Here is a 17,409-nt window from a genome sequence, read left to right as displayed (position 1 = left end):
GTAGTCCATTTGGCTCTTATTAGCACCACTGGTAAATAGCTTGCTGAGAAATAACTGGCAATCCCCCACACTAGTCAGTATCAGGCCTGGTGAAATTTTGTGAATTTTAATCTCTCCCAATCTCCATTTTGGGAGCCAATTAACCAAAGGCTTGTGTATTCAGACTCAGCTCCTAGAAAAAGGTAATTAGGTCTGTCCACACTATCAGTTCCCAAGCTCCAAACCTCCCTACATGATTTTAGGTTATCCTCTAAGTCTGGATGTGGGTAGGAACTGTCAGAATAAAAACAGGGATGATAGAAAAAGAGGGCCTCTCCTAACTGCCCTACCCCTTCCAAAAGCAGGCACATAAATTCCAGAAAGCAGATTTCTTCTCTTCTCTATCAAACTAATCATCTTGCAATGTCTCCTCATTTTATCAAAATAAACTTGAGAAAATGGCAAGATATTTTCCTTAATATTAAATTTTCCCATATCTGAAGGGCCCTTGTGAAAATTTACCAAGATCCTCTCATTAAAAACTCAAACGCACAATTTAAAGATTCCTTGGCTCCCTTGGACTATCCAGAATGATAATTCCTGTTCTAATCTAGAGTCAAGTTCTCATTAACTCCAGGCCCTCCTTAATGGGTGGCAGCCATCACAAACATCTGAAATGTAAAAAGCAACAAAATGAGGGTTCCAATTACACCTGACACTTTAAATTGCCTCTGTCAAATTGTCAGTTCTGCCATCTTCCTGCAACCCTCAAAGGATTTCCATTGCGTTTTCCTGACCACCCAAATTGGGTCTTGTCTGGAGCCTTCCCCTCTCCTTCCTTTCTCTTTGTTTTTTAACTGAGCCTAAAAGCTTACAGCCACATCAATTTGTAAAAGAAGGATGAGTGTTTGCTGGAGAGCAAAAGCCCCCAGTGAATACATATCCTCACCACCACTTTCTAACCCAGGATGTCCAGAACACTGCCAGCTGCTGTGGCTGTGGACCGAATCAGAAAACAAGAACAGAAATAAGGGCATTCTCCATTTAATCTTTTTGTCTGAAGCACTTCCTGGGTTTTTCATTGGCATTTAACACCAAGACACAAGACTCATTTTTCATTAAAGTTGCAAGACTTTCACTTTGCCTAGTTTCAAATGGTGTAATTGATCTGTATTGTCTTCTTAAATAATCCAACTGGTGAAGGACACTGCAGCTTTAAATATTTCAGTGCTAGCTAGCAAATAGACTCCATTGCAATATGGCTCTGAAGGTCGTGTCCTATTGTCTCTTTCCTCTGCAAAAAAAAAAAAAAAAAGGGCCGAACAATTTCTAAATCCTTTTTCTAGGTAACATGGGAAGAGCTGCCCTAGGATTTCTATTCTTCCACCTCGATCTTTTACAGCGCTCTGGGTGTTTATTGGAATCTCACACTTATAATTTTCCCGGCAGGAGCAATATGCCGATTGTTATTAATGATTCCAGCACCTTGGTGAGACATAAACACATGTGTTCACGTTAGTTTAATTGAGCATATGCAACTGTCTGAAATAGCACCACTCAAAGGCTGTTAACCTCTTAACAGTGAGGCCAGGGTGGTTTGGGTGTGGACGGCTTTCAGGCGGCATCCTGAGCCTGGATTGCATAACCTGAAATGTGTAGCTACTTAAAATGATAGGAATCTAAGCCTACTCATCCTGGGACTATGTAGGCACTCTGCCATACACTTGCAGCTTTACTTGTCAAAGAAGGTCAAAATACCAGGCACAGGCACGGTAAAGGACTAAATAAGCCTAAAAAGGCCCTTTTCTACCCTAACAAGGTGCATAAATAGGATTCCTCAAGCAGTCACAATTTTCTCCCAACCTCATCTTGCCGAGTGCAACTGCCCCAGTGAACTGGAGGCACTGGCAGAAGGCCGGGGAGCTGGGTGCTGCTGCCCTTCTTAAAGAACAAAAAACAGGTGGACGATTAAAATGCAGGGAAGAAGGGGCAAAAGAGGCTGGGTGAGAGGAAGGTGTGGGCAGGTGCACCCGGGTATTACCTGAAATGGCAACAGATTGTTACCATTATCGGTCCGGAAAGCGTTATCCTCCATCCAGGACTTGGAGGTGAGTGGGGCCGCGCGAGGGAACTTGGGCGGTGCGATCACATTGCTGGAGAAGGGCTTTTTGAGCGGTGAGATGGGGTTGAGCGGGGAAGGCACCCCGACGCCCACGCCCACGCCCACGCCAACCGCCCGGCGAGGGTCCCGGCCGGCTTGCAGGCCGCCCCACGGGTTGGACGGTGCACTCCAGGCGGCGTTCACGCTTTGGTGCGTGTTCCAGCTGGACGAGGCCGACGAGGCGGCGGCGGCGGCAGCGGCAGCGGCGGCGGCGGCAGAAGACGAGGATGGCTTGCTGGTCATGATGGGCTGGTGGCCATACGCCGCGGCGGCGCTCCTCTGCGCATAGGGCGCCTGGCTGGGGCTGGCCGGCGACCGGCGCTGCTGTGGGGGCTGCGCCTGCGGGGGTTGCGCCGCCTGCGTGGGCTGCGGTGCAGGCGGTGGCGGCTGCTGGTGGTGCTGGGTCTGCGCCAGGCCGATCTGCGGGGAGAAGGTGCCTCCGAAGACTGGGTTGACATGGTGCGGGAAGTTCTGGAAGAGCATGGTCCCGTTGACTGGGGTGATCCCCTGGAAGAAGCTGTCCTCCACCGCGTTCGTGGTGCCCGTGGACCAAGTACTGCCGAAGGACGGCGACAGCGACGCGCCCGGCGCCGCGGGCTCCTGAGGCGGCGGCGGCGGCTGCTGAGGCGGCTGATGGAAACTCAAGCCCGGCAGGAGCGGCGATTCCATCTGCATCTTGTCCGGGCCGTTCGGGGCCTGCGGGGCCGCGGCAGGACTCAGGGCCGGCACTGCGCTGCTGTCCTCCGGCTTGGGGGTCTCTGAGGAGAGGGGCGTGGACGCGGCTTCGGCTGTGCTGGGCTCGGGCTGTGGCTGCTGCTGCTGCTGCCGCTGCTGCTGGGACTGGGGCTGGGTTTTGCTTTTGTCCATCAGTAAATCATCCTGCATGGTTTGCGCAGCTGAAACGGGAAAAAAGAGAGATGCGTTATTGTCAAAGTGATCATTAAGGCCCCTCGCTGAAGCGGGTGGGTGTTTTACTTGCGAAAATCCAGTGCTGCCGCTACTAGCCAATTGCAATGCAAATCCATAATCTCCCATTTAGAAGAACAGGTCGGGCTGGGGAGGGGGGTGGGGGCTTGCGCAAAGTCTCTAAAAATACTGTGAGCGTCTTCACCCTTTCTGATGTCTCGGTTCCTTTTCTGTGTGAGTGAGAGATGTGCTTATAAGACAGAAAGACAGCAATTTCGCCACGTCTCTTTTCCCTTCACCGGAACTCAGAGTGTTCACCCTGCAATGAGAAACTGATTCTGGTTCCTGTTTTTTCCCAAGCACCACCCTCCCCCAGTTATTTGCATACGTCAATAAATACTGCTGCGTCCTTCAGCAAGGTTAAAAAGACACCGCACGCACAACCCTTTCTTTCCCCTTCCCCAGCTCGAGCACTAAAAAAACAGCAGCCTTATCCCTCCTGATTAGCAAGCTGCCTCCTTGCGTTTATAATTGTTTCATTTAGCTGCCGCGAGCCACGAGGGAGGAAATCCTTGGCATTTGTTAGGAGGACTCAGCTGCACAATCATTCTCTGGCTTCTCAGTAGCTGCAGCTACTCCATTTTGTTAGAAGACATTTGAAAACCACCGTTTTTAAGGACGTAAAAACCTGCTGAAACGATTGGAAGTGCTTGCGTCTTGATACTCTAAGGATTACGGTTTTTCCACTTATTCTCCAATTTCCTTGTCTCCAATTCTGCTGCACAAGAGATTTCTTGGCATCTCAGTGCTTCAGGTCTCAACAGGAGCCTGAGAATTTCTCTGCAGAGTGGAGAAATGCTTCTGGTTGGATTTGAGGTGAGAGAGAGAGGTAGGAGAGGAAAGACCGTGAACAGGGTGGGGGTGGGGCTTTTTAACAATCCCTCTGAGATTTATGCAGACAGTCAAGTTAATTCGGGGGTTGCCAGATTTTCATTTTTGTATTCTGCTTTGGTCACAAGACTTTGGCAAATTTAGAATCCATTCCCTTATCACTAGTATTAGCAGTGAAAGACTATGGTTTGAAGACCCTGAATTACCATATGCTAGCAAAAGTGTTATAAATAGAGGAATATAAAGTCCCAAATTCCATGCATAGTAATTATAGTGCATCGCCATCAATGCTTCATTTAGTGATTTAAGAAGTGTATGGTATTTTCCATTTCACATAGAAGGGCTATATTCACTGTTGCCTTATAGCCTATTTCCTTATTCAAGGAAGAAAAGAGTAATCATTCAAAACCAGGAGATTTCCATATATGTAGTTAGCATTAAGTTAGCTTGTCTCTTAGAACATGTTGTTTTAAATATATTAATATTACAGTGCTGAGACCCTGAAAACAAATATTGTGAAGTGTTGAAGGAGCATATGACCCAACATACAATTATTTTTAGATGATGATTCAGTATAATTGCAACAAAGTTATTAATATATTTAATGCACTTAATTAACTCAGAAAAGCGTCTTAGAACACTTGTGAAAGGGTATTCAGATACACATAGAAGCTTTGCTTTTGCACATCCTCATAAAAATAACTACTGTAAAATAAATATTGGAGAATGGAGGTATTACTGCTCTTAACTACTAAGCAAATAATGTCAGACCAGTAAATGGGATTAAAAGTAGTTCTACTATTTTATTAAAGACTACCATTAAAATGGCTGATATCTTTCATTTCAGTTTCATACACAAAATAGTAGGCTCAAGGAAATGTTTCACAGCTACCTTACTCTCTCTTCTACTCTTCATGTCCTCATCCCCCTGCTTTCCTCTCCGCCTGCCCCCACCCCCCTGGAGAAAAAATGCCCACCCCCAATATGCACATCAAAAATTGCCACACACTACCAATAAAACCTACTAAAGATTGCTTTTATGTGCCTTAGCTCACTTGGTCTAAAACAATGGCTTTGATCAGTATTTTAGAACACAACACAAAGAGGCAAGCAAAGCTTGGATTCAAACAGCACAAAGTTATATTGCTGCCATAGAAGATGGTCATAGAAAGAGACATTTTCATACTTGGTTTAAATAGTGCTGCAGCAAACCATTATAATCTAGGATTTGAGTCATTGCCAGTAAACTAAATTGTCTTTACAACAGCCCTATCATCATGGCTGAAATATGCATTTGATTATAATTTTAATATCACCCAGCTTTTCCGGTTGCTGGTATCAATGCTTTTTATTAATGCTTTCAGTTTAAACTACATGCTCTTGGTGGACAAATTAATGCTGTACTACAGCAAAAAAGTAACCTGGACTCAGAATATTTTATAATGGCTATAATTAATATTAACATATTCATTGAATTTTTAAAATGTTATACCAGGAGCACCCATTTTTCTTCTCAACACTCTTTAAAGATATAAATTTCACTTTGTGCATAAAATTCACTCTGTCAAGGTCAAGACCCACCTTTAATAAATAAGGACATTTTAAGCAAAAAGCTAAGCAGTGAATTAAAATAGAATATAAAGTTAATATTCAATGTCTCTCAATAACTGCCTAAATAATTAGTCTGTTTTTTCAGTTTTTTTCTTTTCTCTCTTTTTGCTTATTTACAGCAAAGTCTGAGAAATAGATACCTCCTTCCCCTCCCCCACCACACACACAATAGATCTTTTTTTACATGCAATAACCCAATTTCAAGTAACAAATTCTTACTAGCAATTACCTTTGTGTGTCCAGTTTTTAAGGATCGATCAAATTAAAAAGTGTACAGTATTTATTTTCTTCTTTCAGGTTGATTATGTGACCGCTCTGGCAAAAGCACTTTGACAACTGTAGGAAGAAAGGGCATGCGCACACAGGGAACTGTGGGGGCTGAAGTCCTTCACGAGGTACTCTGCCTGACTTCAGCACGTTCAGCCAGGAAAGGAGGAAGCCTCGCAAATACAGATTCTACAGGGAAGAGATTGTTCCCGGTTACATTATATCTTCCTAACCAATCTAAATCACAAGTTGATGAAATGAAAGGGGGGACAGAAAACCCGTTTGCCAATTTGATTTAGGAATCCAGGTTAAAAGAGAAACTAGACTCGGAATTCAGAGTATATCCAGCAGAGCTACCTTAAATGGTATTAAAATGGTACTGACTGGATAGCCAGCAATAGGAACCCAAGCAAAGAGAAAGAGACTCGGGTGGAGAGGTAGAGCCAAGGGAGGGGGAACTAGATGGGAACAATAAAAACTTAATCTGACCACATGTAAAAGCAACACTTTTAATATAGAATGAACAATACTTTAATATCAAATATGTTCTTAATCTTGGAGGTCAGATAAAAAATAAGTTTTAGTCACACATTTTTTATATCTCATCCATCAAGACTTGTTTTTGAATTTTTGATAGAAGTGAGCATAACATATTTTAAATCTGATATGCTCTAATCAACTCACCTTACTGTTACTAATCAAAATGAAAGTTTACTTTCCATTAATCATGCAATGATTCATCAAATAAAACTAAATTTTTATTCTAAAATAATAGTTGCTCAGATATTTTTTAAAATGTGTATGTTTAGTGTTTCACTGTGTTGGATGGTGACTTCTTCATTCAAGACAAAAAATAGATACTGCTTTTCTTTTCTTTTCTTTTTTTTTTTTTTTTTTGTGTGTGTGTACAGTTTTTCCTGTTTTAACCTCATGATTCCAAGGCTGGAATCACAACATGTTAACATCAACTGTTATTATCTATAGCTTCTGAGAGCAATAGTTCAAGAACCAGTTTGCTCACGTAGGCAAAAGATAATATTTCTTATGGGATTTGGTTCAGTGCCATTCACCCAAGGGGTTCAGAGTAAATGTCAGTTGATGACTATGCTGATTGAACTTGGAACAGAAAATGTTAAACATCATTTAAATTCTCTTAATTTTCTATTTCCCTTCTTCACCAATTAGAACTGAACTATTGCCAGAGACCACTAATTGGCAGCATTTAGTAGTCTTTGTTTCTAGTTATTTCAAAGGAAAAAACCCAAACCAACAATTTAAGAAAAGAATCATTTTGAACGAATCTGCCAAAAGCTGTTGTAAAATAACCAAATGCTTGCTTATTCCTACTGTGACTTTAGCTTACATTCCCTATTTTTTCTCTTCCCTTATCCTCCTAAAGAAAGTTTCACTTTTTACCATTTGCATTTCAGAGTCTTCGAGGATCAACTCAAGGTTAATCTTCCTGAAGACTCTGCTAACCTACCAAACATCTACATTTTCAGCACCCTAAGTTAAAAAATTGTAAACTTGCCTCATACAATCCTTACAGATTCAAAAAACAAATTTTTAAGGTATTTGAAATTAATATGTCAAGATTTTTTTTTTTTCTTTTTGACAGGCAGAGTGGATAGTGAGAGAGAGAGAGAAAGGTCTTCCTTTGCCGTTGGTTCACCCGCCAATGGCCGCCGCGGCCGGCGCATCTCACTGATCCGAAGCCAGGAGCCAGGTGCTTCTCCTAGTCTCCCATGCGGGTGCAGGGTCCAAGCACTTGGGCCATCCTCCACTGCCCTCCCGGGCCATAGCAGAGAGCTGGCCTGGAAGAGGGGCAACCGGGATAGAATCCGGCGCCCCAACCGGGACTAGAACCCGGTGTGCCGGCGCCGCAAGGCGGAGGATTAGCCTGTTAAGCCACGGCGCCAGCCAATATGTCAAGATTTTATCACCAGAAATTTTTAAGTTACTCAGATGTGCTTGAAATGGTTTACCTGGGCACTTATTTATCTACCTAATTCCAGCTGCAGCTCTACTACAATTCACACAATGGAAAAAGATAAATGTTGGCCACAACCCTTGATAAATGATAACAAATAATTAGCACTGCCCATACTTAATGGTATTTTTGTAGTATTTACAAATTTACTAATCTCTGCTCCTTCTTTCCTAAAATGAGCACTCAAATCTAAGAAGAAAATACATACATACCAAAGTATAAATACATATCAAGCAAAAACAAGTTATAGGAGGACCCTCAACAAGTACAAAGCCCTTCTGTACTGAAATTCCATTTTAATTTAACCAAAAAGGAAGCACTTTCTAAAACCTTGGTTTTAGGTTATGGAGTATAACCATAATTCCCTTTTGAGTACTCATTAAAGGTTATAACAAAAGAGTTTTCAGAGTTAACTCACAGAGATATCCATGGGTCAAATATATCTTCCCAGACTTCTTTTTTTCTTTCCCTTCCTTACTTCTATCTCTAGCATGGTGATACAAGTCTAAGAAATTGGTGAGGGCTGGCGCCACGGCTCACTAGGCTAATCCTCCGCCTGCGGCGCCGCCACCCTGGGTTCTAGTCCCGGTTGGGGCACTGGTCCTGTCCTGGTTGCTCCTCTTCCAGTCCAGCCCTCTGCTGTGGCCCAGGAAGGCAGTGGAGGATGGCCCAAGTGCTTGAGCCCTGCACCTGCATGGGAGACCAAGAGGGAGCACCTGGCTCCAGGATTCAGATCGGCACAGTGTGCCCACTGTTGCAGCCATTTGGGGGTGAACCAACAGAAGGAAAACCTTTCTCTCTGTCTCTCTCTCTCTCTCTCTCTCTCACTGTCTAACTCTGCCTGTCAAAAAAAAAAAAAAAAGAAGAAGAAGAAGAAGAAGAAGAAGAAGAAGAAGAAATTGGTTATTACTCCATATATGCTTGCTGAATAAATGTACAAATGGATGAGTGAATAAATAATGGTTTTTTGACTATCTAAAACAACCAAGGGTTGAAGAAGGATTACATTATACTTCATTTAGAAGAGCAATTACTTTTCCATCAGCTGCAAAAATGGATATGAAGAAGAGTGGTAAATAGAAAACCATTTTGGCCCTTACAATATTCAGTAGTAGAGAGATCATTTGATTACCATCATGAAATAACATTCATTAAACACTAATTGAGCAGGGAACTTTGTTCTCATCTAAGAGTTTACAATCTAATAAAGACACACACCCTACCCCTCCACAGACACTGCTTCTCCCAGGTCACAATAAACATTGACCTAAGTTGAGTGGAATGTTTTATCAGTCTATCTTGTTTGACCTTGCAGCAACATTGACATCACTGGTCATACTTTCTGAATACACCGTTCCCTCTTTGCATCCTTTATGCTCTCCTTTCTTGGGTTTCTTACATTTAGGTTTTCTTACATTTCTGTGCTGACTTTAAATACTGAGTTCCTTGGGGACCCTTCCTAGGACCTTTTCTCAACACATTCTCTCTAAGTGTTTTCTCAACTGAAAAGAAAGGACCACGCCTATCTCATGGAAGACTATATTCCCACAACCCATCACTGTGCCTACCACATAATAAACAGGTATTCAGTAAATATGTACTGAATTAAAATTATATTCGTATGCAAAAGACCAAGAATGCCATAGTAATATAGGTATAAAGAAAAAAAAAGAGGACTTATACCACCAGATATCAAAATCTATTATGAAGCCACAGCAATTAACTGTAGTTATTGGCACAATAAGCAAATAGAATAAGCAAATGAACAAGTGGAACAAAATTTAAGTCAAAAAACAAATCCACATATATATGGTCACAAGAATTAGAAAATGTTAACATTGCAGTGGTGAAAGAATGGTGTTTTCAATAAAGAGTATTAGAGTCAACTGAATATCCATATGGAAAAAAAAAGACCAAACCTTTACCTTTACAACCCTACACATAAAAATAATTCCAGGACTGAGGGTTTAGCCTAGTGGTTAAGACATCAGTGATGCTCATGTCACATATTGGAGTAGAGTTCATCCCTGACCCAGCAAATGAATGCAGCTTCCTGCTATTTCAGAACTGGGAGGCAGCTGTGCCTCAAGTAATTGGGTCCCGGCCACCCATGTGGAAGATCTGGAAGATCTGGACTGAGCTTCCAACTCTCAGTTTCAGCCCAACCCAGTCCCAGCTACTGTGGGCATAGTGGAATGAACCAATGGATGGGATTGTTCTCTGACTCTCAAATAAATAAATAAATAAAAATTTAAAAGATCAATTCCAAATGGAGTCTAAATTTAAATGCAAAAGGCAATCAATGAAACCTTTAAAATAAACCTCAGAAGAGTATCTGCATGAAACTAGGGTAAGCAACAATTTCTTAAACGGGTTACAAAAACAACACAATAAAGGAAAATTTTAACAAACCAATCTAAAATTGTCAGTTTAACAAAAGACTAGAGTGGTAATACACAGAATGAGAGAAAATACATGCAACATGTTTTTTTGTTTCAACAAAAATCTTGTAACCAGAACATACAAAGGACTATTAAAAATCAATAATGGTAGACATCCCAAAGATACATGGGCAAGAGGAAAAGATATTCAAATAGACACAAAGTAATAGGAAAGAGTACTCTACCCCTCTAATCATCAAAGACAAAATGAACCCTGAATAGCTAAAATTGGAAAAGACAGACAATACCAAACATTAGTAAGAATGTCAAGCAACTTGTTCTCAAATATTGCTGGTGGGAGTATAATTTGGTCTCACTATATAACTATACTGCAAAATCATTTAGCAGTATTTATTAAAGTTAAACACTGGTGCCAGTGTAAGCTGTCGCCTACAACTCCAGCATCCCGTATTGGAGTTCTAGCTGCTCCGCTTCCAGTCAAGCTTCCTGTTAATCACCTGGGAAAGCAGGCAGCTGAAAGCCTGGTAATTATGTTCCTGCCACCCAAGAGGGAGACCTTGATGGAATTCCCGGTTCCTGGCTTCGGCCTGGTCCACCCCTGGCTCTTAAAGGCATTTAGGGAGTTAACATGCAGATGGATGATATCTCTCTTTCTTTGTCTCTCCCTCTCTATCACTTTGTCTTTTATGTAAATAAATAAATGAATCTGTTTTTTAAAAAAAGCTAAACATTCATATAACTTATGAACCAGCAATTCAGCAACTATACACCCAATAGAAATACAAACGTATAACCAAAGATATGTTCAAAGCAGCATTATTCACAGTAGCTCAAACCTGAAAAAGGCCCAAATATCCGACTACAATAAAATGGATATGTAAACTTGTAGTGGACTCAAACAATGAAAATCAATGCAAAGATAACTTTACAGAACATAATGAATTGCATGATGACAATGCAGAGCAACAGAAGCCTGACACAAAGCCTATGATATGATTCCATTTAAATAAAGTTCTAATAAAACTAACTTATGGATTCAAAGTCAGCCCAGTGGTTACCTTTGCAAGGAAATTATGATTGGTAGAAACAGAAAAGGAGACTTCAGGGATATTGTTAAACAGATTTGTTCACTTTGAAAATTCAGAAAACTGGATAGTTATTATTTATGTACTTTTCTGCATATATGTTATACTTCCATAGTTTACAAGAATACATGATGTATTTGTAAAGGTTAACTATCTCCTGCAAAGACAAAAAACATAGCACAATCTGGCCAAATAGGAAGGGGAGGTTTAAGTCTTGATCATGTAAGCCAGAGAAATAAACTGGGAACTCCCTATGTGCCAATATTGTGTTAGAGGTACATATAATATATGAATATAAAAAAGGTTTGAAGAGGCACTGAACATAAAAAAGGTTTGAAAAGCCAAAATTCTTGACTCCAAAGAGCTCACAGCTATGGAGTAGGCATTTGGCCCAATGGTTCAGCTGCCATTTAGGATGTCTATTTCCCACATCAGAATGTCTGAGTTCAGTTCTCAATAGGTTCAATTCCCAGCTCCAGCTCCTGATTCCAGCTTCCAGCTAATGCAGACCCTGAAAGGCAAGAATAATGGCTCAAGTAATTGGCTCCTTGCCACCCATGTGAGAGACCTGCATTGTGTTCCTGACTCCTGGCTTTAGCCTGGGGAAGTGCAGGCCGCTGTGAGCATTTGGAGAGTGAACTAGCAGACAGGAGTGCTCTCTTGCATGCATGCTGTCTCCGTGTGTGTGTGTGTGTGTGTGTATGTCTCATTGCTCTCACTCGTTCACTTTGTCTCTCAAATAAATTAAAAACAATTTTTTTTAAAGAGCTCACAATGTATGGGGGAAAATTAAAATAATTTGGTTTGAAAATGGTAAACAAGATACACTCCAGCTATAGAAGAAAGTTTTTACGATTGTTCAAAGCTAAGGCAACTTGGGGCTGGGGCTGGTGCTGTGGCATAGTGGGGAAAGCCACTGCCTGCAGTGCCAGCATCTCATATGGGCTCCAGTTAGAGTCCAGGCTGCTCCACTTCCAATCCAACTCTCTGCTATGGCCTGGAAAAGCAGTAGAAGATGGCCCAAGTCCTTGGGCCCATGCACCGGTGTGGGAAGACCTGGAAGAAGCTCTTGGCTCCTGGCTTCGGATCGGTGCAGCTCCAGCCATTGTGGCCATCTGGGGAGTGAACCAGCGGATGGAAGACCTCTCTCCCTCTCTCTCTCTCCCTCTCTCTCTCTCCCTCTCTTTCTCTGCCTCTCCTTCTCTGTGTAACTCTGACTTTCAAATAGATAAATAAATCTTTAAAAAAAAAAGTTAAGGCAACTTACAAGCTGAAAGTTCATATCCTCAGAGTGAGGACTTGTTAGCAATGCTACATCAGACTAATTTTGAGAACAGAAGAATGAAAAAAGGGAGCCAGGTGAACCAGACATAGTTTGGAGCGAGAATACAGGGGATTCTTTATGATTCTGCCCTCTTTGCCCCTTGGTCTTGGGTTCATTAATTCAATCAACAATTTTAGGAAGGGCCTTCTACCCTACAAATAAGCAATTTTAACTTCAACTCCCATTTTATTGACCGTTTGTAACTTATAAAAGAAAACTGAGGCTACTGGGCTGTAATGCCTTCAGTTACCCACCAACAAACTCTCACTTACAAACTTAGACTTCTTATACTCCACTCATACTTTTCCTCCTCTCTCAGAGGAAGCTGCATCCCCCTACAGGTCCACAATTAATTCCTTCATCTATGGTCTTGAGCCCATTCTTCCTATTCTCCCTGAGACCCAAGTTTCTATAATTATTCCCTATTGTCTTCTTCCCATTCCAGGCAGGCTGCTTAAAAGAAAGCTGTAAATCTAGCTCTACTCCCTCCAGCTGATGGCACTCCCCTCCCAAAGTTACTACAGTCTGGCTTCTACCCTAACCATCCCACTAAAAGTTGCTACTGAACTTACTAAAGCTATCAATGGCCAACTGACACTTTTAGATATTATTTTACTTATTCTTTCTTCATAAAACATTCGTGGTAAAAATAATTCTCAGATGTCCCTTCCCTCACCCCCGCCCCAAATTTCCCGCTAGAAGCTAATAGGAACCTCAATCCTACAACTGCAATCATACAACAAACAGCAGCTAAAAGCAAGGTTCTTCCCAAGAGCCTCCAGACAAGAAATGCCTGGCAACCACCTTGATTTCTACCTGTACCAATACCCTGAACAAAAAACCCAGCCATGTTACACCTATGGGACTGTAAATTAATAAGTGAGTGTTGCTTTGGACCAATAAGTTTGTAATGATTACACAGCAGTAGAAATCCTGTACAACACCATTCCTTTTTCTTTTAAGATAGTGTTCACCCAGATTTTCACTTATCTCAGTGTTTCTTTTTCTTTTTTTTTTTTTTTTCTTTGACAGGCAGAGTTAGTGAGAGAGAGAGAGAAAGAGAGAAAGGTCTTCCTTTTTCCGTTGGTTCAACCCCCAAATGGCCGCCAGGATCCAAAGCCAGGAGCCAGGTATCTCCTCCTGGTTTCCCATGCGGTGCAGGGCCCAAGCACTTGGGCCATCCTCCACTGCACTCCCGGGCCACAGCAGAGAGCTGGACTAGAAGAGGAGCAACCGGGACAGAATCTGGCGCCCCAACCGGGATTAGAACCCAGTGTGCCGGCACCTCCAGCGGAGGATTAGCCAAGTGAGCCGCAGCGCCAGCCAAGTGTTTCTTCTTAATCTGCCTGCTCAATACAACATACCCCAGGATGCTCCTAATCCTACAGATTCTAGATTCTCTCTAGACAATGGTATGTATATTTATACAGTTCACCACTTCCTAGATTTCCAGATCGAACCTTTCTGCTCATCTACAAACCACTACTACACAATTTCCTGAGGAGCTACAGATCTTTCCTCATAAATACACTTGCATCTTTATTCTCAGTTCCCTTATCTCCTTGAATGACACCACCATCCATCTAGTAACTCAAGTTAGGAATCTGGACTTCCCCTCATCTTGAGGGACAACTCTAATTGGTCACTAAAACATGTTCACTCTGTTTCCTAAATTTCTGTATCACATCCCTTCCTCTTCATTCAGAACCAGTACAGTACTGCACCTGAACTATGGCAGTTATCTCCTACTGCTTTCCCAGGCCATAGCAGAGAGCTGGATTGGAAGAAGAGCAGCCAGGACTAGAACCAGTGCCCATATGGGATGCCGGCGCAGTAGGCAGATTAACCTACTGCGCCACAGTGCCAGCCCCTTTAAGATTTATTTGATAGAATGGCTTTCATACAGAAATCAACAAACAACAAATGCAGGTGAGGATGTAGGGGAAAAGATGCCCTAATCCACTGTTGGTGGGAATGCAAACTGGTAAAACCACTATGGAAGCCAGTTTGTAGATACTTCAGAAATCTGAATATATAGTCCTACCATAGAATTCAGCCATCCCACTCTTGGGAATTTACCCAAGGGAAATGAAATCAGCATCTGGAAAAGTTATCTGTATCCCCATGTTTATTGCAGCTCAGTTCACAATAGCTAAGATATGGAATCAACCCAAATTCCCAACAACTGAAGACTGGATAAAGAAATTACGGGATAGGTACCTCATGGAATACTCCACAATGGTTAAAAAAAAAAGTGAAATCCAGTTATTTGCAACAAAATGGATGATTCTAGAAAACATCATACATAATGAAATAAGACAGTCCCAAAGGGACAAATACCATATGTTCTCCCTGATCTGTGAGAACTAATAGAGCACCTAAAAAGAAACCTGAAAAAGCCAAACTTACACTTTGAACACTTCGAAAAGCAATGACCTGAACAGCTCTGTCTGTTGAAGAACAGTTCTATTTTTCTTTACTTTTCTTTTTTTTCTTTCTGAATACCATTGGTTGAACTCTTTACCTAACACAGAATTAATCATATGTGTATAAAGTCAATTGAAAAATAGATCTTGGGAAAAAAATGAGAGTGGGAATAACAGAGGGAGGAAGAAATTTTTTTTTGACAGGTAGAGTTATAGACAGTGAGAGAGAGAGACAGAGAGAAAGGTCTTCCTTCCGTTGGTTCACTCCCCAAATGGTCACTATGGCCGGCATTGCGCTGAGCTGGCCCGAAGCTAGGAGCCAGGTGCTTCTCCTGGTCTCCCATGCAGGTGCAGGGGCCCAAGCACTTGGGCCATCCTTCACTACCCTCCCGAGCCACAGTAGAGAGCTGGACCGGAACAGGAGCAACCAGGACTAGAACCCGGTGCCCATATGGGATGCTGGCGCCACAGGCAGAGGATTAACCAAGTGAGCCACAGTGCTGGCCCCGGGAGGAGGAAATTTGTAACTGTAAAGCTCTATAGTTCTGCATACATGCCTAAAGACTTACTTTTAAGTGTACAGTATAAAAACTTCCCATGGGACCCTGAATCCCATTAAGCTGAGTAGTAAAAATGCCATCTTAAGTGTTAAAGTGACCAAATTAAGTGTTAAAGATTTCATATAAAGTGTTAAAGGGATCATATAAATATGATCTAGTGCTTAGTAACAAGAATAGGCAGACATAGGCCGGCGCCGCTGCTCAATAGGCTAATCCTCCTCCTGTGGTGCTGGCACACCGGGTTCTAGTCCTGGTCAGGGCGCCAGATTCTGTCCCGGTTGCCCCTCTTCCAGGCCAGCTCTCTGCTATGGTCCAGGAAGGCAGTGGAGGATGGACCAAGTGCTTGGGCCCTGCACCTCATGGGAGACCAGGAGAAGCACCTGGCTCCTGCCTCAGATCAGTGTGGCACGCTGGCTGCAGCGCACCGGCCACGGCGGCCATTGGAGGGTGAACCAACGGCAAAAGGAAGACCTTTCTCTCTGTCTCTCTCTCACTGTCCACTCTGCCTGCCCAAAATAATAATAATAATAATAATAATAATAATAATAATAATAATAGGTAGAAATAAAAAGGAGAGAACATTCCAACATGGGAAGCAGTCCACAAAGCAGACTCATAGAATGACAATCACTCTACATAGCACTCTGACCTCAGAATCAGCCCTTAAGGCATTCTGGTCTGGCTGAAAAGCCCAAGAGAGCATTTCAGGCAGGGAAAGCCAAGACACTGTAGCAAATAAAATAAAATCCTACATGAAGGAACTCTGTGAATGTGACCCCAGTGGAAAGAAGGGGCCACCAAAGAAGGACGTACTTTTCTCTAAAAGGAGGAGAGAACTTTCACATTGCATTTGGTCTTGCCTAAATACTGATGGAGACTGTGGTCTCAGAAGGCTTCCATAGCCCAGGCAACTCATGGCAAGAGCCTCAGATGATCACTGACATCATACATAAGAGTGTTAATTGTTAAATTAACAGCAGGAGTCACTGTGTACTTACTCCTCATGCAGGACCTCTTCTTAAATGAGTCGTACTATGAGATTTAATTGTAAAACTTGTTCTCAGTTTTTTTTAATTAAGTGTTTGAGTGTGTTCAAATAGTTGAAATCTTTATTTAATATAGAGTTGGTCTTATGTGTATAAAGTTAGTTGAAAATGAATCTTGAACAATAACAACAAAAAAAGTGGTTGAACTCTGTAATTAACACACAATTATTCTTAGGTGTTTAAATTTTAACTGAAAAGTGATCCCTGTTGAATATACGAGTGGGAAAAAGAGAGGGAGGAGATGTACAATTTGGGACATGCTCAATCGGACTTGCCCCAAATGGTGGAGTTAGAATCGTGCCAGGGGATTCCAATACAATCCCATCAAGGTGGCATGTACCAATGCCACCTCACTAGTCCAAGTGATCAATTTCAGTTCACAACTGATGACTCTGATAGGTCTAAGAGTCAAAGAGATAACACAAACAAGACTAGTGTCTGCTAATACTAACTGATAGAATCAAAAAGGGAGAGAACGATCCAACATGGGAAGCGGGATACACAGCAGACTCATAGAATGGCAGATGTCCTAAACAACACTCTGGCCTCAGAATCAGCTCTTAAGGCATTTGGATCTGGCTGAAGAGCCCATGAGAGTATTTTAGGCATGGAAAGCCAAGACACCCTGGGGAAAAAAAAAAAAAAAAGACCTAAATGAAAGATCTCTGCGAGTGAGATCCCAGTGGAAAGAACGAGGCCATCAAAGAAGGAGGTACCTTTCTCTGAAGGGAGGAGAGAACTTCCACTTTGACTGTGACCCT

General features: G+C 42.2%; 1 protein-coding gene across 7 annotated transcripts in view; it reads right to left on the bottom strand.

Annotated features, from left to right (window-relative positions):
• The window catches only part of CPEB3 (cytoplasmic polyadenylation element binding protein 3), a 225,152-nt gene that overhangs the window by 169,178 nt on the left and 38,565 nt on the right, over positions 1-17,409 (bottom strand). Inside the window, exons 1-2 of one of the 7 annotated variants that reach the window (XM_062214071.1) lie at positions 5,778-5,944; positions 2,021-3,036 (exon numbers count right to left, since the gene is read on the bottom strand). In XM_062214071.1, the coding sequence (XP_062070055.1) occupies positions 2,021-3,025 (1,005 nt within the window). In that variant the 5' untranslated portion in view covers positions 3,026-3,036; positions 5,778-5,944. Of the gene's footprint in view, positions 1-2,020; positions 3,190-3,251; positions 3,358-5,777; positions 5,945-17,409 lie in introns of those variants that run through there. The other 6 variants (XM_062214069.1, XM_062214070.1, XM_062214067.1 and 3 more) reach the window with 6 other exon arrangements.

The sequence above is a fragment of the Lepus europaeus genome, chromosome 17, assembly GCF_033115175.1.
Source record: "Lepus europaeus isolate LE1 chromosome 17, mLepTim1.pri, whole genome shotgun sequence".
Lineage (NCBI taxonomy): Eukaryota > Metazoa > Chordata > Mammalia > Lagomorpha > Leporidae > Lepus > Lepus europaeus.
Note: the sequence above shows the minus strand (reverse complement) of the source record. Positions and strands in the feature narration are given on the sequence as shown.